Here is a 25553-nt window from a genome sequence, read left to right on the forward strand (position 1 = left end):
TTGATGGAGACTCAGATATCGTGGGTGCCTGCATCTGCAAGCCGGGCGAGGGAGGACTCAACAAAGGAAGAGTGTGCCAGCACTTCTGTCTAGGAGAAAGCTGCCCCTCCAGCCCTGACCCCGAAGCCAGACAACTCAGTTCCTCCTCATATGTGTCTGGCACCTTTTAGGCAGCTGTACCAGCAGTGGAGCTCAGAGCGTGAGTCTGTAACTGAGTAAGTCAGCATATGGGCCCATTAATAGGAAAGTCTGTGACTCCCTCAGCCCTCTATCTCACCCAGCCACAATTTCCACTGATTTTCACAGCCAGAAGTTATGGGGATCTCTCTTCCCTGCACTGGAATACTAGGCTTGTGAGCCTGGTGTGGGGCTGGTATCCCTTGCTCTTCCAGGGCCACCTTTGCAGTGGAGATATTTTCCCCAATTCTCAACTGCAACAAATGGATGTGAGACCAGCCCGTTTTGCATCTCTGCCCCTTCTACCAGTCTCGAGTTAGTCTTTTCTGTGTGTTCCTTGTTGTAGGACTTCTGTTCAGCCAGACCTCAGGTGACTCCCAGTGATGATTGTTCTATATTTTGTTATAAGTTTGATGTGGTTGTGAGAGGAGGCATGCACAGTGTTGATCTTCTATGCCATATTGACCAGAAGTCTGTATGTTTAATCTTAACACCCATGTAACTCGTCTCATGTTTCTCATATTCAGTCAGCACATTTATTGAACACCTGCTATAGGAAGATATTATTTTAGGTGCTTTGAACACATAAAGAACAAAGCAGACAAAATCCCTTCTCTTGGGGAGCTTACATTTTAGTAAGTGTGTATAGAGACAACCTACATAAATAAGAAATATAATAAATAAGTAAACTATATAATAAACTAAGAGGTGGTAATTACTATAGAAATAAAGGAAGTAGAGCAGGGAGGACAAAGACCTCCTTTGAGATTTGAATCAGGTTCTGGAAGAAAGTGAAGATATGTGCCAGCTCTTCTGGGGGAAGAATGTTCTAGGCAAAGGGCAGAGAATGTTCCATGCAAAGACCCCAAGATGAGGTGATGCATGGGGACGTGGGAGGAACTGCAAGGACACAGCATTATCTATCAGAGCACAATGCCCGGTACATAGTAGGCCCGCCATCACTATTTGTTGGAGGTGCAGCCAAATGACCTGTGATTTATCAGAATAGTGCCACTTATTAAATCTACTCTGGTCCTGTGGGATAAGCTGGTGGGTCTGAATCAGACAAAACTGTTTGCATTCTGGCCTATCACTTATTAGCTTTGTGATCCTTGGCAAATTACTTATATCTTCACCAAGTTTCTGTTCTTCATCTTTTCAGAAGTGCTATGACTGGGGCTCACAGGGTAGTTGTAGGACTTGACGAAGTAGCCATGTGGAAATGGCTAACTCACTCACTTGTGCATGGTACAAATGAGTGCCCAATAATGTTAGTCCCTGGTACACCCTTCCCCTGGTCTTTGGGCAAGACGTTTATTTTCTTTCAGCCTCAGTTTTCTCTTTCAGAAAACAGTATAGCTATCCTTATGCTGCCTATTGCCTAGACTTTAATAACTGTCAAGTGAAACAATGTGGATAGTTATACTTTAAATATAGATGGTATGTTTCCAGGGGTGAGGGCTCTGTGTATATATGTGTGTGTATGCACACACGTGTGTGTACATACATGTGTGTACATGTGTAATATTGTGTGTATGTACAGCTGTGTAGGACACAGATATGCTTTTTAGTATTCGAAAATGCTTCAAGGACAAGAACACTGTATTTTTGTATAATACCTTAAGCCTCCCACACATTAGGTGCTCAGTAAATCCTTGCTGAATGAATGTGTTGCTGCAGGTTCAAGATTCCAAGGTACGGGGTACAAGCCTCGTACAAGAAAATACTGTAGGCAACTACTCTTTATTCCAGCAAGGGCACACCAGCCTCACAGGGCAGTGGCCTCTTTTATACACAGATTAAACAATAGGACACACTGCCAGATAATGGAAGCCCCCACATGCATATTGGCACATGGTTACATAAGGGGAGAAGTGCTGAGTCACTTCCACTCGGAAGGGTGTCAGGAGGGAGCATGACTGCAGCCATCTTTCTTTTTCCTCACAACGAAACAGCGCCGATGAAAATGCTCTTTGCTGTATTGAATGTGTGAAATAAAATCATTAGAGCTGTTTGCTTTCAGGTAGCAAGGATGTGGTACCATTGTAAATTATATTTAGAATATGTTTATGGAGGACTCAACTATGTGCCAGGCACTGTACTAAGCACTTTCTTGTTTTAAACTACCAACAGCCCAATAAGGAAGGTATAATTGCTATTACTATTTTATGAATGAGGCAACTAAGACTCAGAGGTTAATGTCTTGATGTGGGATCTGTGACTGGAACCCAGCCTTCCAGAGCTAATGCACTTGGCTGCTACTCTGACGGCTTCCTGAAATGTCACTGCCCCTCTTCATGGTCTGATCTCTCAGGAGGAGGAAGAGAAAGGCAGGCCAGGAGGAAAGTTTCAGATATAAAATCACTTCTCAGATCATTAGAAAATCTTTCTAGAAGAAGGTGAGAAGGTGAAGGAATTACCTTTTCTTGCCTGGTCAAAGATAAGGACTGCTTTCTGCTGTGTACCTGAGTTCATCATTTTCTTTTTGGTCTCAGAATGTGTTAAGAACTTGGGGGAGCTATGAGAGTCCTGGGCCTTATGTTTCCCTCTTAGGTGCCTAAAGCCTGAGGATATATGTGTATCTGTATGTGTATGTATAAGTATATGTATGTGTATGTGCATGTGTAGCATATAGTATATGTATTCATGGTGTGTGTGTGTGTGTGTGTGTGTGTGTGTGTGTGTGTGTGTGTGTTCATTTCTTAGGACCAGTGCAAGGGTCTCTTTTTGTAAAGCCTCCCCTAACCATGCCTGGGTAGCACTGGGATCTCTCTGCCTAGTGCCAGCACTGCCTTGAGCCTTGGCTATATGACTGTACTTCCCAGCCTGTGCCTAGTGACTGATGTCTGTATCTGTCTCTTTCAAAGAATGTCTTGTTTCTTATTAGCTTTCTTTCCTTTTTCAGCTGATGCCTAATGAATTCATACTGAGTTTGTAGATGAACAAATGAATAGTACCGCTGTCTACACCAGTCTTAGGGAGCTCATTATCTACCAGTGATCACTCATATAATGACATAGGAACACCAGGCTTCATGGAGCTGACCTAGATGTTCTCCCGTTCCTATCAAATCTGTGGATCTGGATAGCCAACTGTGGTTGTCAGGAGAGCCTTTCTTCTATGGTCTGGAGTGTTCCCCATCTGATGTCTGTATGCATGTCCCCTTGCCTGCTGGCTTCTCTTTGGATCTGTGGGGAGAAGGAAAGTATTGGGAAGTTGCTCTTCCCCGTGTTTAATGTGTTCCACTCCTGATGTGTCCCCTTGTGCTCAAGTTCCAGGCAATTACCTTCCTGCCAGGTTCTGTTTCTGAGCACAGCAGGTGGGTCTTGTTTATAATTCACTTGCACCATTAACGCTGGGGTAGCACCATAAGATCTACTGATCCACTCAGTTTCCCCAGTCCCAGATGCCACTTGATAATGGATGTGAGGTTGGCTTTGGGGGTCAAGGCATTTCAAAGCTCATCCTCATCTGCTTTCTCCAGTGAGAGGCTTAATCCATTGGCAGTCACAGAGCAATCACAGTCCTTCACACTAATGAAAAATCTGTACCAAAATACTAATCTCCCCAAATCATGGTGATTTGGCTCTGGACCATAATAGCAATAATCACAATAATAGCTCTCAATAATGTCGATTAAAGTGTAAACATTTAGCACTTACTATTTGCAGGAATACTGCTAAGCTTGCAGCTAATCTTTGAAAGCAACCTTAGGAACATCTAATATTTTCTCCATTTTTTGGATGGGGAAACTGAGATTTGGAGAGGTTAATTACTTGCCCAAGGTCATAGCTAGTAAGTAGTGGAGCCCAGATTCAGCCTCTGTCTAAAGCAGATGAAAAGCTTGTGCTGCAAACCACTACCTTATATCGCCTCCCTCTGAGGTGAATTGTATGGTTTTGTGAATGGAAGTGGAAGACAAGGGAAAGATCTCCAACTTGCCATCCTAATTATTTTTTTGTTAACATTGACAATAAGATGAATCACTGAGTGGGAGGATGATGAGTAGGATTAAAATATCCTCTATAGGTTCACTTTTATTAATCAATTATACATTTATTGAGCTCCAACTAGGTGGAAAACATTGTCTTAGGTGTTTTATAGAAAACAAAGATAAATCATCCATTCAATAAATCTGAGAGATGTGGAGTCAGATATAGATTCTAAAACAAAAGACAGGGAGTGAAATGTTGGGGATGAGGGTGGAGGAGGTAAGAAATAACAAACCACAGATCTGATTTAGAAAAAAAAAAAAAAAACTTTTCCTTTATGATCATTAGAACATTTTTTCACATATAATGTACCCTTTAGTCTTTAAACAACCTTGTGAAGTAGACAGGGCCAGTAGCATATCTCCCATTTTATAGGAAACTAAGGCATAGGGAGATTTCAGGCCTTGACCATGGTCATATAGGCAATAAGTGGCAAAGCCAGGTTGGAACACAGGCTTTATGACTTCAAGCCCAGACTCTTCTAGAGTTACTCCTATTAGAGCCCAGTGCAGAGGCTGGGTCCAATCAGAACTTGGCCATACATTTGATGTCCCATGTCCCACTGAGACTGGGTCTGGAGCTGTGCAGGCTCTGCTCTCCTTGGAGATTGGGAGAGTGCATACTCCTACCCAATACTTGGCTACTCAGGAACTTTCTTCTCCAGTTTGTAGGAAAATCCAAGAAGCTAATGTTCAGGCAGTATGAGGTTCATTCCCTTCAATGTCAGCTTCTGCCACATTCACAGTCCTCTCACATGTAGCTAAGTACCCATTAAGTGACTTCTCTGCTCTCTTGTCCATCTGGCATACCTTGGCCAAATCAACTTCCTTAAAGCACAGCTCTGGTCCTGGCCCTCCCTTGCCTAGAAACTCCATGGCTCCTTAACCTTGGCATTCAATGCCCCCTGGGATCTGAATTCAACACTCATCTCTGAGCCCCTCAGAAATTATGTGCGCCTTAAAAGTTGGTTTAGTCACTGTGCTTTAGACACCCTTGCTTTTCCCAGCACATACCTGGAAAGTCTCTTTCCTATCCAGCACATGCCTCAGAACTCATTGTGTGGCCCGCATCTTCCAAGAATCTACTCCCACTGCCTGGGCCCAGGGATGCATTTCTGCCTCTGTTTCCCAGCACTTAGTCCTCACTTGATGATGAAGGCTGTATTGCCTTGTGGAAGCTGCTTCACTACTATCAGCATCAAGAATTCTTGAGTGCATTGCTTTACTTTTTTTTCCACACAAGGATATTATACTTTTCCAGTAAGCCTCTTAAGGGCAGATAGCACATCTGAGAATTCTGATAGCCTAACACAGAGCTGGATGGGCCCAGAGTGTGGGGGGTCACTGGCAGAGCGGTGGAGTTGCTGGAATCTGGGAGCTATGCCCGGTCCCCACCTACATGGCAGCCCCCTTGGCAGAGGTACAGCACTTGCAGCCTTCCTCTCCTCTTCCAGCAGCTGTAGCTGGGCTCTCATCCTTATGTGCTCCCTTCACCAAGGTCCCTATAGGGGGCGGGGTGTTGAGTGAAGGGTTAGCACCCTTGATTAGCTAGGAAGTCAAGGATTTTCCCAAGGTTGCCCTGAGACTTGCAAAGTGAGATATAAAGACTTCAGTCCCTGAACTTCCAACCCACGGACTCACCTGGCTCTGCTTGTGGTTTTTGTGACATCTTCAGGCCATAGCAGAGGAAAGATGATGAGGCTTTGACAGGATTAGTAAGAGCTGTGTTCTCTTCTGTGGCCTGTGACAAATGCAGAAGTCAAGGGCAGCTCCTGGAGAGATTGTCCTCAGCATCCCTGAGCCTCTCACACACTGGCTGAACATAGTGTTTCCCCCAGGATCCCTCCTTCTGAGGGAGGGCTCCCCTCTCACCCAGGGCCTGAGATCTGCCTGAGAGCCAGAGTGCCTGGGGTGTGTATGGAAAGTGCTCAGAAGTGAGCACTGTGGCTGCTGGTAGACCAAAGGGGATGGTAGCTGTGGAGGGGACAAGAGAGGAGGTGAGTGTTCGGTTAGACTAGCTGGGAGGGGAGTGAGTGCAGTCTCAGATACTAGCCAGGGTCAGCTCTGAGCAGCAGCTCATGCTCTCCTGGGAGCCAGAGCACCTGGGCCAGTGACAAGTGATCCAGAGAGATAGCAAGGGACCTGGGCAGGCTAAAGTCACTGAGCACTTGAACCTGAGATGTTATTAGCCTCATTATACAGAGAAGGGGACCCAGGCTCAGGGGATTAAGTGATTAGCCCAGGTCTTAGAGCCAGACATTGCGAAAGTAAGGTTATTATTTTTTAAATTATTAACTAGTTCTTTTAATTGAAAAACAATCCAACCTCTTAGTTTAAAATGCAAACAGTAGAGTACATTTTAGAATGAAAAGCAAGTCTTTCTCCTGCACCTGTATGTAGTTCTAAAACCCCCTCTCCAGGAACCAACTGGCCAACAGTAGTTTCTGTTTGCTACTCCTCACACAGCCTGGTGCCAGGCTTTATTCAAGCTGATGGCCATCAGGGCTTCTGGGCCTGGATGTCAGGAAAGAGGTGAAATGAACCATGCATGTGCTCTTAGGCAGTTCCTAGAGCTTGTGCTGAGCTTGGATGATACCAGTAGAATAAATACATTGCTTTGCATTTTGAAGGGTACACCACTTATTTTGTTATGAACCTTTATTTTACAATATCTAGCTTTCTTTACTTTTTAATACCCCTTCTCCTCCCTTACCACTTGGAGGGATGAAGGAGCTAGTCATGGGCTTCCCTGAAGACTGCATCCACTAAGGATAGCTACTTACTCACCTGCTCTGGCTAGGACTTAAAACAAAAAAAAGACAGGGCCTTACTTTATGGTAATGGTGACTGAGACACCAAAAAGGCTGATGTGTATGTGAAGTGACCATAGACAGGATAGATGTATGAAGTCTCCACATGGGCATCATGGAGCCAAGCCAAGGGACCGGGTCTTCATGTCTGTGATTCAGCAGCTCTTAATTAACATCAGGACTTGCTTCTTTATTGCTAACATCAATTAGAACATTTTTTCTCGAATTAATTTCAGTGGATCTGGAGATTCTCTTTGTACTATCTGATTCATGAGCCTTTAGTATCCCATCTCTGGCTTCAAATGGTTAAATTCCAAGTGCATCTCCCCTTCCCATCACACAGCTCCCCTCACTCCAACACCCTTTTTATTCTCCAGTCTGCTGAGCTCAGCGTTTTTTCACATCTCCTTATGGAAGGTTGCAGTGCACATGACCACAGTCCAAGACTTGGACAAACTTCTCCAAGACAGCCCCTCTCCTCCCAAACATCTATACAGAGTCCAAACAGGGAGGAAGGCTGTGTTTATCTAGAGTTAATTAAAATGTTTTTCTTAAAAGCGGTTTCTCTCCACATCTTTCTATTCTGCTCACTCGCTATGCTTCTGAGACACTCCTACAAGGTCTTTCTGTTCCAAATGTGTTACAAACAGTTCTAGCACTGGGTTATTTTGTTTCAAAGCCTCAGCTCACTTGGTCTCTGCTAGGAGCTTGGCTTCCCCAGGGCTCAGCCTGGTGACCTCGGATAAATGCGGGAGACATATTTCACTATCTGTATGAAGCCAGTCTTCCCCTTCACATCCTATCCTATGGTCTTCTTCTTACTTCCCCTGGCTCTCTCTGATTGGTGATTACCTCCATCTTCTTACCTCTAACTACCTCCTTTGAAGCAGAAAGGAGATGTGTGTGCTGCAGCCTCCTTACCTTGTCTGCGAAGGATGCTGAGTTTAGTACGAGGTTCATGGAGGTAATCAGCTTTAGATATAGAGCCTTGCCCTAGATCTGGGAGAAGAGAGAGAGAGTGAGAGAATGGAGACTGGGAAAAAACACATCAGATACAAAGAAAAGACACTCTCATCTTTCTAGCCTCGTGGACTCCCTGCCATTTCCAAAACTCACCATACTGCATTCCACTAGAGGCCTCTGGGTCTTTCCATGTCTTTCTCTCTATCTGGGATCTCCTCCCTGCTCACCCTACCACCTTAAAAAGACCTTGCCAACTCAAGTCAAACACTTCATCCTCAGGGCCACCTTCCCTTCCTGCCCCATGAGGTCCCCCTGCCACACACTATATATATGTCCTGTACTTTTCCTTCACCATCTGTAATTATGGCATCAGCTACTTGGAAATGGGATCAATATCTCCTCCCTTGACTGTAAGCTCCACAAGGCCAGGGGCTATATCCCAGGGCCTGGACATTGCCTGCCACACTGTAGACATTCAGTAGAAATGTTTTTGAATGAATAAAGTATAAATCTTATAACAGCAGTAACGTGGTATTAAGAATTAACGTGGTATTTAAGAAGAAGACAAGTGAAATGCAAATAGATCTAGGGCCCATCTGCACATTTTGCCAAATTAGGGGGCAAACAACAAAAGAATGAGTATGGGGTGTCTTTGGCAAAATGATCGGTTCAGGTGTTCTCAACTTTTAGCATTACTACCAGGAGATGCTCCCTGGAGTTTGTGATGAGTTGCAATATGGCAGGTTAGCTGGGGTGCATTTGGGAGCCTCAAATGGGGATGGAGAGAAGAAAGCAAGTGTGTCACGTTTACTGAGTGCATTACACCTAAACTCTCAACAGTTTTTCAAGGCAGGCATGGTCACCCATGGTTTACAGTTGTGGAAATGAAACTCAGAGGTTAAGTAACCAGCTTAAGGACACATAGTGGAACCTGGGTTTGGAAACCAGGGATGTCTGCTCTGGCCCCAGGTGAGGAAACATTGTTTAGAGGTGGATTAAGGGCTTTGTCTGCAATCTACATAGGAGATTGTTTAGAGGGGAAAAAAGACCAGGGATTCCTTATGTCCTGCTTATTAGTGTCCAAGACTAGAAACAGCTATCGCTAGTTGTGCATTCCAAGCAGATACCTACAGTTGCTTCAATCCCTGAGTATCCTCCCCTGAAGTCAGGCCTAGCTGAGACAGCCAGTGCTCTTTAATTTATCCTGATGAGTCCAGACCTAGTCTAGCTCCCAGGCCAATGCCAAGCACCCCAGCTAACCTGCCATATTGCAACTCATCACAAACTCCAGAGAGCATCTCCTGGTAGTAATGCTAAAAGTTGAGAACACCTGAACCGATCATTTTGCCAAAGACACCCCATACTCATTCTTTTGTTGTTTGCCCCCTAATTTGGCAAAATGTGCAGATGGGCCCTAGATCTATTTGCATTTCACTTGTCTTCTTCTTAAATACCACGTTAATCATTATAATTACATTCCAACATTCTCTCAAGTACCAACTGTGTGCCAGGTTCTGGGATATATAGAGAGAGCCAGTGTAGAGAGTAGTGGATGAGAACTGGTCTTTGAGCCGATGGCCTGGTTTCTCCATTGACAAGCTGAGTGATCTGGGCAAGTTTCATTCAACCTTTCTGCCTTTGGTTTCCACATCTGCATGTGGTGAGAACGAGAGTCTCCGCCTCACAGGGTTCATCTGAAGAGCAATGAGTCTGAAATAGTACTTTGCGCATACTAAGAAAATATTCAGTAAATATGTTATCATAAAGTATACTTTATGATAGAAAATCAGAGCTTAAAAGAACCTTAAAGATTATTTAGTCTATTTTTTTTTCATTTTACAGAATGAAACTGAGGCTCAGAGAGGTGATTTCCAGAGCTAGTGAACATCCAGGTTCTTGCCTTGCACAACCTGGAGAACAGGGCCTGCCTCACACTACTTGTTGCCAGGGAGACAGGGCACTTACACATACGCTCAACTGTATCAAGTCACAAAGGATGATTCCCTCACAGGAGGCCAGAGTGCCTGGAGTGGCCCCACTCCCCTGCCCTGGCCACCCTGCCACGCTGCATGCCCCGTTTAAGCTGTTGGTTTCTGCTAGGGGTTTCTCCTAGCTGAGAGTCAGAATAGCAGAGAAGCCCCACATCCATTTGTCTTGAGGAGCCTGGAGCATCATGAGGAATAATCAACGTCTGTTGCCCACGGCTGAGAGAAAATCTGTAATTGATCCGGCTGCCCCTCTGATTTCCTCTGTCCTCCCTGCCAACAAGCACGCTATGGTGGCTGTTAGCCTCCTCTCTGATCCTGCCTGAAAAATCACAATTAAAGGTGTAATAGCCCTGTGAGGATGAGAGAGAGATCAGTGGAGGGACTGTTGACAAATCAGGAGAGGAGAAACCATTGAGCACATCTGGGCCAGGGAGGTCCAGATGTGTTCATTGCCCGAATACCATGAGCTATTGGCAGGTGGTGACTGTGCTTATCAACCAGTGCTGGTCAGAATTAGCAAGCATTAATTGAGCCTCTACTCATTGTAGGCACCGTAGCAAGTGTATTAGGAAGATATATGCCCAAAAGAGGCATTCCCCTTTCCCCGAGGATCTTATGTCTGATTATAGAGAGAGGGCATAAACAAGAGCAAAGTTAAATAATCATTCATTCATACATGTACACATTCAATAATGTTTATTAGTAGCTGCATCACACCAGGTGCTATTCCAGGTGCTGGAGGTGTAGCAGTGACTAAGAAGGTGAAGACCCTGCCCTTTGAATACAAATGGAGTTTGTATTCAAAATACAAGCACGGAAGAGGGGAGTCAGAGACACTTAGAAACATTGGAGTATCTTCTAGCTTGAGGAAGTTGACTAAATCTTCAAATTCTGAAAAAATGGAAATTAGGTTCCCCTTTTGTAAGAAGTGGGGGTGTCCGATTTTGGGTGTCTGGGTGAGGAAACAGCCTGAGAAGGTAAATGGTAGGTAAATCAGTCCGATGTTCCACAGTGCATCTTTTCTAGTGCTCATGGGGCAATGTGCGATCAGATGCTGCCCACCACTGCCGACGGCGAGGGCTGGGGGCTCACAGGAGAGCCATACAGTGCGTGACTTGGACCTGGACTGTAAATTCCTTGTGGGAAAGAACTCTAAATATAAGTCATGAGCAAATACTTGATGCTGACAGAGACTTTTCCACATACATGACCTGATTGGACTTTTTTATTATTTCAACAGATTTTGAGTGCCTACTATGTGCCAGCCTGTGTTAGGTACTGGAGACATAGGTGGAAAATTCCAATGTGTTTCCTGCTCTCCTGGTGCCTATCATCCCATGAGGTAGGCATTGATATTCTCATGTTACTAATGAGAAAATGGGCTCCATGGGGAGTAGCTGCCCTAGAGTATTTTCTTAATACCGTCCACAGCCATATCTGACCCAGCTTCTGTCCATGTTGGGCCCTAACTCTGCACTCATTATAATGAAAATGGCTATTTAACAGTGTCAAAACAGTGTCCTCAGTAGCACAGGAAAGTTCTGTTTTTAGATTTTCCATCTTCTGAGTTACCTATAGTATATGATTGAGGCCCAGCTCTGTTTAGGTAGGGACTGTCAGAGACCCTTGGAAATTGCAAGCTATTTTTGTGTACCTACTTTGGACTTAAATTTTTCCAGGGCTTCCATATTCAACTCTAGTAAAAAAAGGAACATGAGATCTGTGATTGCATATGATTAGACTCTTGATTTTGAGCCCCAGTGCCACTGGAATTCCAACGTATATGACCATGCAACTTGCAGAAGATGGATAAACTATTGAACCTCTCTGTGAGCCTTAGCTTCCACATTTGTGAAATGTGATATGCAACACTACCTTATAGGGTTAATATAATGGTCAGGAATATTTAACATTTATCAAGGACTTACTGTGAGAAGCACAGGACAAGCATATCATTATTCCTCATAAAAATTCTTTGAGGGTACTTTTATCATCCCCATATTACAAAGGAAGAAGTAAAGGTTCAGAGAAGTTAAGTAACTTGCCCAAGGTGTATAGCCAGTAAATGGCAGTGCAGGACTCAAACTTATATTTTTAACTGTGACTATAAGCACAAGCGCCAAGCACAGAAAAAAAGAGGCAGTAAATGTTTGCTTCCTTCTCAACGTATTACTTTTGTGATCACTCTTTGCCTAGATATGAAGCATTATATCTGCTTAGGTTGTTTGTTTTAACCACAGAGAATATGCAAAATGTATAAGCCAAACTGGGAATTTATTTCATATTGGCGTAAACTTAGGAAATGCCTTTTAACCATCTGTTCATTTATTCGTTCAGCTTATATTAATTGAGCTCCTACTATGTGCCTGATAATGTGCTAGGCTCTTGCTACAGCCTCCCATCCCAGTTGTCAGTTCTGTGGAGACAGACAGTATTGTCAGAAGCAGAATATGTGCCCTAATGAGGAATGATCCAGGTATGATGGCAGTATATGCGGAAAGGATCACAGAAAGATTCAGAGGTGAGGTAATATAGTGAGCCTGGAAAAAGCAGTTTCCAGGATCAGAGGATGAAATTACATTCCATACACAGGCAGAGGTGGCATCCCTAGGGAAGTTGGGAGTTGAGCTCTGCTGGGATATCAGGTGAATGGGTAGTAGGGACAGGAGAGCAGAAGCCTGATCATGGAAGAGAGTGAGGAATTTTCCCTTGATCCCTGATGCAATAGAGAGTTACCCAAGACTATCAGGACTGGAGTATGTCATTATCAAGTTTATATTTTAATAAGAACCCTCTCCGCTGCAAGGAGAACCAATTGGAGAAGGAAACTAGAAGAAGGAAAACCAAGAAGGCTTCTATTGCAGAGGACTGGGTTATTGCTGACAAATAAATGGACTGGGTAGGGTCAGTGGCAATGGAGAGAAGGTTATGGTATTTAGGAGGCAGAGCTATCAGGACTTGATGACTGATAAGATGCAGGGGTATGGGGAAGATGAAATCTAAGGTAGCTTTCAATTTTCTGGCTGGATAACTAGTGGATTGTAGTGCTAAAAAAAGACGTAGACACATAACTGGTAGGAATGGTGGACAGGGTACTTTTTCTTTAGATGAGATACTGTGAGACATTCAGGTGGAGATTTCAGGAGGCAGCCAAGTGCAAGTGTTCTGGCTTTGAGATGCCAATTTAGAAGCCACACCATGCTTATCATAATAAACCATGGATGTAGGTGAAATTCTCAGAGATGGGTAATGTTAGTGGGAAGAGATATTAGTGCTGTATCTCCAGGATAACTTCTTTTTTATACCTAAATTATTAAAATACTTTCAGTTAATAAAGCTACACTGTTAGGTTCTAAGACCGATTCATCTAAACATAAAGTGAAAATAAGATCTCAAATTTCTTTGTGCCTTTTCATAAAGAATCTGAGTTTCCTCTTTCTGCTCTCATTTGCATAATTTTGAAATCACTTGGAACTTACAAACATGTAACATGATGTTTCTTTTTATTCCTGTAAGGTTTGGGAGATTATTTCTTAGCATTGTGCCCAGGGTCGGACAGCTGAGGCCCAAGAGCAGCCCTGAACTTCAGCCATTGTTGTCCTTACATATGGTCTCCAGAGTCAGCCAAGCTTCAGAACTGTGAATGGCATCAGTCAGGCCTGCAGGAACTGAGTATAGTTCTGTCATCAAATAAAATTTACACAGGCTAATCTGACACCTATTTAGTGGTCTGCATAATACTTATTATGCAGCATGCTGATCAGGCATAAATGGAAGGCATTTGACATAAATGGTTATTTTTAATATTCTTTTATATAGTCTAACCAGATTTTTACAGTTCTTTCCTCTTTGACAGTTTATTCATTTATCTACTCTACAAATATTTATTGAGGTTGTAATATATGCCAGGCACTGTTCTGGGCCCTGAAGAAACAGACAAATAAGATTTCTGTCCCCTGTCCCTCTCCCATCAAACTTTCATTCTAGTGAAGAAACAGTCACTGAACAATTAACTTAATCCATAATGAGTAAGAATATTAAGCTTCCCTTGAGACTATGTTTGCTGCCATCTATCCCTGCACCAACACCCATGAATTAAAGGACATAGGTTCTAGGCCTGATTTGCCAAAAGCATAATTGTCTTTGCCCCAATCCTGTACCTTTATTTTACTCTCTCTCCCTATAGGAGGCAATTGCTTGAGGCCTTCGATTCATTTAACAAATATGTACTATGTCCCTGTTGTGTATAAGTAGACTGGGGCTACAACAGTAATCTGGAAACAGTCTTTGCCCTTGAGAAGCCCACCCTCATTCCACGTGTAGACACATAAATGCAGCACCAGGGGGAAAAAAGTGCTGGTATCAGAGCCACTATAGGCTGCTGCGATGGCACATAGAAAGGCACCTGATTCTGGCAAATGGTTGGGGCTGAAGAGAGGAACATCCTTTAGGCAGAGGGAACATGATGTGCACAGGAAACTGCAAGGTTCTGGGTATGGCTGGAACATTGAGTGTGTGTGAGGAGGTAGGGGATGTCACTAAAACTTATTGAAATATAACACACAATACAGAAAAACGAACATAAGTATACAACTCAATGAGTTTTCACAAGCCGAACACACTTGTGTAACCAGCACCCAGAGTAAAATACAAGACATCATCAGCACCCTTGGAAGACTCCTGCACATCCTCTCTAGTCACTATTCACCCCCAAGGGTAACCACTAACTAAACTTCTAACAGCACAGAATAGTTTGTCTGTTTTGTACTTTGTATAGATAGAATCATATTTTACATGTTCTTTTGTGTTGTTTTTTGTTTTTTGTTTTTTGCTCAATATAATGTTTATGGGATTCATCCATACAGTGGATGTAGTTATTGATTATTCATTTTCATTTCCATATGACATTCTACTGTGTGAACATACACTGTATTTCTCCATTCTGCTGCTAGATATCTGAGTAGTCCAGTTTGGGAAATCCAAAGAGTGCTTCTATGAACATTCTAGTCCTTCTCTGGTGGACATGTACATATTACATATATGCCTAGGTGTGGAGTTGCTGGGTCATTAGGGTATGTGTAAAGCCCTACTAGATGAATTTTCCAAAAGAGTTCTATCCATTTGTACTCCCACTGACACTATTTGAGAGTTCCAATTGCATGACATCCTTGCCAACACTTGATAGTGTCTTTTTAAAAAAATCATTCCAGTGTGCGTATTGTGGTATCTTATTGTATTTTAAAATTGCATTTTCCTGATGCCCAGTGAAGCTGAGTGCCTTTTCAAATGTTTCTAGGCCTTTAGATATAGTTGTTAGTGTTCTGGTCTTTTGCCCATATTTCTATTGCATTGTGTTTCTAGAGGGTGGGAGGAGGAATCACTTTAATACTGCTTTCTTAACCAAGAGTGACCCAGGATTAGCACATCCAGGTTCTAACTGGTGATGGGACAGAACTGACAGCCTATAGACTCTGGTCTTAGGGTGTTGGAATGGTCTTAGTGAGGGAACAATGCTGCCTTTGGGGGAGGCAGTACCCTCTAAGGTTCTGGCTTTGGCAGAGAGGGAAGGAGGAGAGGGACAAATGGAGGAAGGATGGGGAGGAGTTAGTTTTTAATAGGCATCAGGAGCAGATGTGGAAACCAGCTGATGACCTGGGATGTACACTTCTGCCCATCTGGGCTGGGGAAGAACTAAATCTGAATAGTCCCTCCTTTAGGCCAGGCCCTGAGCATAGCAGCTTCTTCTATTTTGTATTAGTCCTCAATTTAATTCTACCAGACAAGTGGTGTCATGCCAGTTTTACTTGTGAGGAAACTGGGTTGAGTGACCAAGAGAAGCCCTCACAAGGGCCACACAGCTGGCACATGGAAGAGCTGGACTTGAGCCCAGCCCTTCTCCACACCACTATCCAGCTAGCAGTGCATCTGGGGGCATTGGCATAACCATCCGACCCTCTCCCCTTCTGCTCATCTGTGGCTCCTGTTCCTTAATAGCAGATGAATGGCTTCATCTCCAGTTTAAGATTTTAAAAAGGTGGAGTCTATGAATCATTTAGCCACTCCATTTGCCCTCTTTCCAATGAGAGGGAAGGAGAACATGAACCTTTTGTGAGCCTGGACACAGGAAGGACAGAGGCGTGGAACTAGCCTGAAGGTCTCCATAGGCACTGCCAGCAGTTCTGTGGAGGGGTTCTTTGCCTTCCCCACTGGCTCTGGGGGTATATCTGGGGTCACTGGACTGGATGGGTGGCTTCCTAGCAGGAACCCAGGACTCACGCTCCCACTACTCTCTCACAGAGTTATGTCATGCCCAGACCAGCAGAAGACTCCATGAGGATTTATAGAAGATGCCCGGAGTCTCTGCGCCTTTGGTGCTGCTACTGGTGTGGCTTGTGATGGTCACCTGCAGTCCACACTCCCTGAGGATTGGTAAGTGCTGCTTAAACGGCACCCCAGGGGCATCTTGGCCATGGGTGATGCCCTGTATCATTACTCCGGGTGTTCACAGGGGACGTATGACCTTGCACTATGTCCTCTCAAGTTTGGTTGGCCCCAGGACTGGGGGGTGGGGAATGTGCAGCTGACAGGGTCACAGCTCCAGTCTTGTCAACCCTCCCAGATTCCACTGTGATAAGAATAAAGATGCTGCTAAGTCTCCATTACAGCTTGTTCCCCACAGCCACACATAAAAAGACAGCTATTAGGTAAGGAAAGAGGGTAGGAATGGCCCAAGGGGTTGCAAATGCAGGGCCGGAGATCAGAGAAGAGATCACTTCTCTTCTTCTCTGATCAATCTAAGAAGGCTTCTTGGAGTTGTGTGCTTTGGATGAAGCCAGGGAGTCCTTTGGGTGACGCTGGCCCACTGCTTTACAGTGCCCTTGACTTGGTATCTGCTTGCCCTAGCCTGGTTCTGGAGAGGGAGGGCATGGTCACTTCAGCATTGTGTGTTCCTGCTGTTTTCTTCCTTGTCCTAGTTGCTGAGGGGGTGCCCATTCTAGGTGTGGCAGGCCATGCTGCCACTTGTCCCACCAGCAACCCCATCCCTGGAGGAAGGCTTGGCTCTACCCAGGGTCCGGGATTGCCCGGGAAATCAAGTGCCTCTTCCACCTAAGACCTGAGCAAGGCTTGTAACGGCAGTCTGAGGCACTGTTAACCTGAGTCCTGGGGACACAGACCCAGCTGTGGAAACAAGGAGACAGTTCAGTCCAGCAGATACCATGCTGGGGTCTGATGGCCTGGGACAGATGTGGGGTGTTAGAGACTGGGGACATCTGTGTGTATATTGGAAAAGGGGTCAATGTGGACAGATGGGTGAAGCACAGCAGTAACATATCCAGGCAGATTGGTCATTGGTCACGTGAAGCCAGCAGGACCCTAGGGGTAAGGCTAGGGAAGAGCCTCAGACGGGTTCAAATACTAGGCAAGTTATCCAGATAAATACCCACCTGAGGCCCCTCTGCCCAGACTGGGGTTGGGAGACAGGATCCTGGATTCTAAATTTGATCCTGAAAGGGTTAGAGGCTGACTTATAAAGAAGATGTCATGATGCTTTAAGCCAGGAAATTTGCTTCAAGCTCCCAAATTTCTTCAGCTGTGATCAGGACTGGTCCTGAGGTTCCAGAAATTGGCATACTGGTAGTGGTTAGCAGGCCGAGGGTGGACAGAAGCAAGACAGAAGCTGAGACCCTGGCTAGGCCAGAGGCCAAGCTGCAGGTCTCTGAGCTGCTCCGTGTTACCTTGTGGCATGTTTCTCTATAGTTATGCAGTGGCAGTGGGTGAGAATCAGAACTGCGGGCAGGTGACTCAGTTCTCCCTCTCACCCTGTCCTGGACTCACCACTCTGCATGCTTAAAAAAGGGAACTGAAAACAAAATCTTCCCTCCCTCTTCCCCATTTATTTCTACTGAAACTTCAAAATCTAATTTAATTATGCTTAGCAGCAATGCAAAGTGGCTCATATCCTTAAGGTGCTTAATTTATAAGATGCTTTCAGTTATTTAGCAATTTCTGTAAGGTTTTCTCCCCTTCTAAATGAGTGGCTAAAGTGGTAACCCATCAATTTCCATTTGTCGCTAATGAGAGGTGGAAAGGAATTGAGGTAGAATTGGCAGCTCCTCATGGCCTTGGCTCTCCTGACACTTGTTCTGGAGGGAAGCGGAAAGTAGAGCTGATAGATCCCTCTCTTGCCAGCTACGTTAGCAATGGGGAGCATCTAAGGGACCCCCTCATGCTTTTAAACCCACATTTGGAGCATAGTTTGTACAGTTCTATTCAGACTCTGCTGACCCTCAGCTTTTGTTCATGCCAGACCACCTCTATCTGATTTACACCTAGGGGCCCTACTGACTGGTAAGGTCAAATTGAGCCTAATCTCCTGCAGAGGCCAGGAAGCAGAGTTAAACCAACAAAGAAAAAGAAAGAAAAGAAAAACCAAAACAACGCCAGGACTCATTTTCCTGTCTCCTTGGTTATCCTGGGAGCCAGGAGCTTTCTAAAATCTCCCAATAGTTATAGGTGGAAAGGTGGTAATTATGTGGACTCTAGAGAGGATGTGGAGTAGGGCAGGGATGGGAAGAGAAGTAGGTCAAGAAAACACAAGTAGCTGTGCTTAGCAGCATGCAGTCTTGCACACAGATGGCCTGAACCATCATCGATGATACTGGGGTCTCCCATGTCCATGAGAGTCTGCCACTTTTCCCCCAATCCCAGTGATTACTTCTCCCCTCATTTGTTTTTTTCCTGGGTTCCTCCCAACCCTCAGCCTCTGAAAAGATGGCTATGAGAGCGAGGCTGCTCAAAGAGACCAGGAATCTCAGAGACAAATTGCCCTGTCTGCTTCACCCTCAGCCCTGCTTGTCTGCTGGTGACAGTATGGATGTTTGTAAAAAGGTGGCTGAACCCATTCCCCTGTCTAGGAACTGCTGTTTTTCATTCAAGTGAAGCACGGGTGAGAGATACAGCCAAATTATCTATAATAATGTCCAGTGTTTATCTCCTGAATGAGGTTTTAGGTAAGAGAGATTTTATTTATGACTATGAGGCAGCCCATGTAAATTTCTTAAATTCGCACACATGTCAGTCCCCTTCAGTCATCTATCTTCTGAAAATGTCTTTTGATTTTGCTTCTGTCCCTCTGAGTCTTCTAAGTAATGACTTTGAGAGCCGCAATTAATAAATGTTCTGAGAAGACCCCACCCCATTTCTATAGCTCTCCATTACTTAAAGGGATCATCATAATATCTTAGAACCTTAAAGGATTCTAAGAATCTCATTTTCTAACCTGCTTATTTCACAGATGAGGAAGGAAGCCTAAAGGGGGCTTGGCCAAGGTAACATAGCAAGCAGGTGGCCAGGCTGGTGGCAGTCAGCACTAGAGCCCAGTCAGTTTCCTTGATTCCTCTTGTAGTGCTCTCCTCTCTGCCCACCAAGAGGCTCCCTTAGCCCCTAGAAAAGCAGAATCACCTTCAGCAGTATGTGAAGGTCATCGACTATTGTAGTTTTCTCTCATCCTCTTTCTTACATTAGCAAATGTTACCTTGCTTTAGATACATTACTCAGTAATTATTTGTCAGTCAAATGAATGCTAGGCTTTTTAGGCCACTTTCTCTTACTTCTTTCCCAGGCCCTTATTTCAGCCATGCTGAACTATTCACTGTTACCCAAATATACCAGAGAGGTTTACTCCAGGCTTCACCCATCCATCTCCTGTGCCTGTAGAACTCTTCCTCCCATTCTATCTTCTCTGCCTAGAAAACATCTCCTCTTCCTCCCATCAACACCATTATCGGTTTAAATAGCCCTTTGTCTGCAAAGACCTTTCCTAATATCACCCTGTTCTTCCCTGGGAGAAATCATCTTTTTTCCTGCGATTCTCCCATTCCCCTTGTTCCAGCACTTACTGGGTTAGGCTGTAATTATGATATTTTCCCATCAGACTCTGAACTTCATGGGAGGACAACCACTTCACAAAAGGCCTAGTATACGCAAGCATTGTTGCTCAAACTCAGTGAATGTTATGGGTGGATGAATCTCATGGTCCTTGAAAGACCTAGTTCCACAAGAACATATTTGATATCATTGTTTTAAAGTACTTTCTTCTGGTCTTACCTGTGCTTAAAGAGATCAACTTATTAGAGGAAGTAGAAGAGAAAGGAGAAAGAGGACCAGGAAAAAATGTCAATCTGTCTTACTTAAAAGAGAGAATAGAAATGGGCTGAAGATCCTGATTGGGTACTAATGCAATTTTTGCCTATAATGGTAAATACAGTGATTCAATTATTCATTTATCAGCTCACTCAAGTATTTTTTGAGTGCCAAGCACTGAAGATATGGTACCAAACAATAATAATAATCATAATAACACCCACTTGGAAAGGCCTTACTCTCTTACAGATGCTGTGCCAGGTGTTTCACATATTTCAAGCAATCTTCTTGTAAGAATTAATGATCTCATGTTATAGATGAAGAAACAAGGCTGAGAGAGTTTAGGTAACTTGTCCAAGGTCACACAGATACTGAAATTTGAACCTGTCTCCAAAGCTTACTCTTTCCTTTTTGCTCTAGGGCAGCTAGTACACTCCTTGAGACATTCGATATATCCTGTTATCATAGCAGTCACATTAAATATATTGTGTCCTATCTGGTAAAGGAATTAAAAGATGGAAGCATTATTGCTAATGGGGTCTTTTGCTTTTTTTCATTTTACCTCCAAATAATTTCTCAAGGGCAAAAAGTCCATCTGTTGAATGAGGAAACTGAGGCTTGGGGATTTTTGAGGCTTACTCGTGTTGGTGCAGAGTCCTCCTAAGAAGGGTGGCGTTAGATACATCAGCAGGTTATTGCATCAATTGAATTGCTTTCTTGTTTAAGTTTTCTTGTTTAAGGTTGACCATATATGATCAAGCAGCAAGAACTTGGATTTGTTTGACACTCTGCTTTACTAGGACCCCCAAGCACTTTACAACTACCATTTTTTACTTAGCTGGTTTTCCCCAATAAGCTTTACGTCCTGTAGAGAAAATGTTGAACATGTAACATTTAAGTGTAATAGAGATACAGATAATAAGAGAATTGGAAGGGCAAAAGGAAAAATAATAAACACTGGTTTCTTACCCTATTTTGATGTGTGTTAAATATATCTGACATGCTGAGATCCAATTCAGTTGGCATAACTGGATTCTGTGCTTTGCAGACAGTTCACTATGGGGCTTTTTGAGTAGTGCCGCACCCCGCTTAATGATGTTACCATGTGATGTGATTTATGAAATTTTGGTTGACATATAAGTTTTCATCTGTTTTCCAAATTGAGATACCCATGTAGGCAGTCGGTTGGTCTTTCATATTAGTAACAAATATAAATTGATGACTTTTTCCTTGTCATCTAGAGAGAGAATATAGAAAGATTTCTGGGACATACATCTCTCCCCTAATGAACATCTTTTATGTCTGTATTCCTGGATCTAGCATGGTGTCTGGCCCATAATAAGTGCTTAGTAAATTTTCTAGATGAATTATTTAATGGCAACTTATGAATATTGAGCTGACCTATCCATTTTGAAATTTCTCTTCTCCTAGATATTGGTCAGTGCTCAAAAATGCCAACCAATTTTATTTAAAAATAAGTATACAGAATATGTAATTAGGAGAGGAAATATTTTGCCAGAAAAAAAAGTCTGTGTGTGTATCTGCATTCATATGGGTCTGCACAAGGCTGTCTCTTCTCTGTTCCCTGCCCCATCCCTGCCACCACCACATCTTCAGGGGGCACGAGAGAAGCTTAGTTGTGGCTAGGCACCCAGGCCAGCGAGGTACGTAGAGTCACTCAGCCCACAGTGTCACTATCTATCTTCACCCATGACTTAGTCTTCTTCCAGGAGCACCACACAGGATGCTTTTAAGACATTTATCTTCTCGCTCAGCTTTTCCAGAACCTATTTTGAACTATAGCCTTAAGCTATAGTCTCTTCTGCAGAGAAGTAAGGAATAAATTAGGCATAGATGCTCCATTTTACGGATAAGAAAAACTGGAGTCCCAATAAGAAGTGAATTGGTAAAGGCCCTCTGGTAGTGCTAGGACTCCTGACTCTCAGCTGCCTGGGGACATTTGTGCCATGGTTTGCATGTGTTCTTCACACATGTTAATTTCCCCAACAATCTGTGAGGCTGGTAAAAGTAAGCACATCTCATGGAGGAGGCGAGGTTCGCAGAGCTTGCCCAAGTTCATATAGAAGGGAGTGGTAGCCCCAAAGGGAAGAGAGGAGAGGGCATCTCTTGGAGGCTGAGGGCAAAAGGGTGAACAAGGAGAGTCAAAAGACAACCGTAGTGTAGAGTCCTGGATAGCCTGTCAGCAGTACTTTATTGATGGGTTACGACTAAAAGATACTGGGGCTGGGGTATCAACATCCAGGACCTCATGAAATCAGGCCATGCTATAGAGAACGGGCAAGTAATGGCAATGAACATTATGATTGATCTCTGGGAGGAAACTGGAAAGGTCCCAGTGACTAGGGCATTAGAGACGAAGAGATGGGGTTAGGTTATTGTTTGCTAACTAAAAGTCTTAGATAATAGAGCTGATTTTCAAATATTTTTGGTATGTGGCTGCCTGTGTTCATTTGTGCTACAATTGTCTGATTTCTCCTGGGCTCTCATCTTGCCCCCCCTCAATGATGCCCTGCCTGGCAGAGATGCATGCAGTGTTGAGAGAACAGCCATGGTGATATATTGTCAGAATTCAAAAAAAAACCTGTCTCCAGTCTATGTTTACAGAGTCTTGGGAGGAAAATGAGTCATTAACAACATCTAGAGAGATTTTGGTTGAATGTAAAAAAAAATGTTTACCAGACAGATGGAATGGACTGTTTTGGATATGAAGGTCCCCACAGCTGAAGGTCCCCACTGATAGGTTGGACAGGGATTTCAGCATCAAAGAGGGGTTGGACCTGATACCTCTAAGACTCCTTTCAACCTGGGATTCTGTGATAGAATATTTTAGCCTCTGGTCTGTTCTCATACTCTCATAAGGAGACATTCCATTTTCATTGTGTCCTCATTAACAACCACTAATAAGAGCTTAGAATGGGAACAACCACTTGCCAAATTTAATTTATGACCCCACTTGGCCCCATATTGCTTGGGTAAGACAGATAGGACATGAAGCCCTACTTAACCTTTTAATTTTGTTGGTATAGACCTGTCTGGGTGTTTTCTTTTCTCTCTGTGGCCACTGATGGAAGAGCTAGAGAAGTATTGGCAACGCTGGAAGCCACTGCCAGATCTCAACCAAGTGCCTGAGTGTGTGAGCCTGAGTGGGTAAAGTATATATGTGTATTGGCAGAGTCTGCACATCCCACTCACAGCCTCACAGCTCCGCTTCAGGCAAGACAGTGGTCACACTTAGTTCTCATTAGTCTGGATGAGTAGATGCACATTCCATATGGGCTTGATGGTGCTTGGATCTTGGCTACTGGGGTTGTACCAGGCAGTAGGAGGCTGCAGACAGTTGTCAGGCTGCCCACCTGCCCCCTCTATGTCTTTTTGGTGTATGCTTCTTCCCACTGAGCTGAGTTTTGGAGCCCAGTTAGCTTGTGGTAGGCCAGTTGGCAAGGCCCATGAAGCCCACACTGATGAGTGTTGTGGACAGGGAACAGAGCCCAGACCAGTCGGTCTAAGTATGTACATGTGTTGGTCCTGGCCGGGAAGGCAGACAGTGCTACCATGCTAGACTTGGGAGGCACTGCAGCCCTGGTTGGGGCTCTCCAAAATCGAAATTCTTTCTGTTAGCATCATCCCCTTCAGAGGAGATGTTCACTATTCTGAAACCTTACCCCAGGGGCGGACATTAACTGCAGCCCTTTCAGTTCCTCTCACTTTCTGTGTTCCTGCTGAGGAAACCAACATAACCAGGATAAGTGGCTATCTGGGGCAGCCTACAAGAAGGTTCCTGCTGCCCTGACTCACCCAGGTGTCTTACATGACTATTCCAAGCTGATTAGGGTCTGGAGAGTAAGGGCAACATGGAACCAGATGTGTTATGGGTGGTACTAGGGTTGACTCTGGAAGGCTCTAGCATAGTGTAGGTTGATACCAGAACATGGGATCTAATGATACTTCCTGGTTTGAATCTGAATTCCACCCTTCACTAGTTGTATGACCTTGGTTAAGAACTTAATTTCTTAGTGCTTCAATTTCTTCACCTATAACATGGTTTAACAGTAGTCACTGCCCTATGTTTGCATGAGAATTCAATAAGTTACTACATAGGAAGCTCTCAGAACTGTGTTGGACATGTGGTAAATTAGGATGTGTTCCCCAACATCAGAGTCAGGCACTCACTTCATTTGCTTCCAATCTACCACAGGTTCCTGCTCCAGCCTGGTGGTGTCTGGTCTCTGGGTTCAGAGCCCCTTTTCAGACTATTCCCACCAAGCTCTAGCTGACTGATCTTTGGGTTAAAGAAAGGCCATCTAGATCTTCACCTATGCCTATAAAATGTACCCCCACCCCTGGCTCTTCACCGGCTGGGCTTTGCTCTCAACATCAGACCTAATGCCTTTCTTTGAAAGCCTGCAGCAGGTTGCCACAGTGTCTAAAAACACTTGTCTTAAGCAGCTGGATGGCTGGGAGATTCCCTAAGTTGTGTCACCCCTTCCAAGCTGTTCTTTTCCAATCCTTTATAGCACATAGTCTTTTGAGCTGGGAATGACACAGATGGGAAGAAATGTCACTTTGCTGGCAACACTCACAAATTCTCCCAGAGGCAGGGATCTAACAACATGAGACTTTGATTTTTTCGCTTACAGATGAAAGAAGGATTTTCTCAGAGATGACAGGAAAAAGAAGCATACAGACCCAGGGTCCTCAGCAAGAGACTCTGTTAAGGAGTTGGTCCAAACAAGTACCACCATCAGCCTGTGCTAGAGTAAAATACCAGTGGGTCACCCCAAACCTGGGCAACGACCTGGAAGTCTCAGGCCAACAGGCTAGAGAAGAGGGAGAACTTTCCAAAAGCAATCGATAAGGAATTCTCCATGTACTTCCTGGAGCTCTTGGGATTTTTAAAACTAAAGAGACCTTTTTCTGGAAATGGTGCTTGAATGCTAATTTCCTCTTTAGAGCCAATTTGGAAAACTTGGAATGCTAAAAAAATTGAGGTTGTTAAATAGAATAAGTGGAGTTGGTGAAGATAAAATTGGGTGTAAATGAGTGAAAGTTTCTGTGGATGCCCCCACTGAGCTTTCCCTATATTTAAGCAACCTCTGTTTCATTTGGCCCAGGAATTATCTCACAGAGAGCAATATTGGCATCTGGGAGGGCACTGAGCTGGGAATACAGGGTCACCCTTTCATGGAGGGCTTGTGCAACCTGGGGAGGGAGCATGTCCCTTCTGGGCCTCTAGCAAGTGCCCATCTTACCATGAAGCCATGAGGATGGTTACCTGAAGGAACTTGGAGTTCACATTCAAGCCTTCATATCCTAGGCATTATGGAACAAGCTGGCTTAAGATTCAAAATTCATGGGTATAAATCTTCCTTACTAGCCATATTTCTTTAGGCAAATTACCCAACTTTTCTCACAATTTCTCATCTATAAATTGGAGATAACAGTTTACCACAGAGGGTTATT

General features: G+C 44.1%; 1 protein-coding gene across 4 annotated transcripts in view; it reads left to right on the top strand.

Annotated features, from left to right (window-relative positions):
• Window positions 1-25553, top strand: part of GRIK4 (glutamate ionotropic receptor kainate type subunit 4) — a 450925-nt gene that overhangs the window by 133580 nt on the left and 291792 nt on the right. For 2 of the 4 annotated variants that reach the window (XM_039839626.1, XM_039839627.1), the window contains exons 2-3: window positions 11170-11271; window positions 16227-16358. In XM_039839626.1, the coding sequence (XP_039695560.1) occupies window positions 16277-16358 (82 nt within the window). In that variant the 5' untranslated portion in view covers window positions 11170-11271; window positions 16227-16276. The remainder of the gene's footprint in view (window positions 1-11169; window positions 11272-16226; window positions 16359-25553) is intronic. The other 2 variants (XM_039839628.1, XM_039839629.1) reach the window with 1 other exon arrangement.

The sequence above is a fragment of the Pteropus medius genome, unplaced genomic scaffold, assembly GCF_902729225.1.
Source record: "Pteropus medius unplaced genomic scaffold, Ma_sr-lr_union100, whole genome shotgun sequence".
NCBI lineage: Eukaryota > Metazoa > Chordata > Mammalia > Chiroptera > Pteropodidae > Pteropus > Pteropus medius.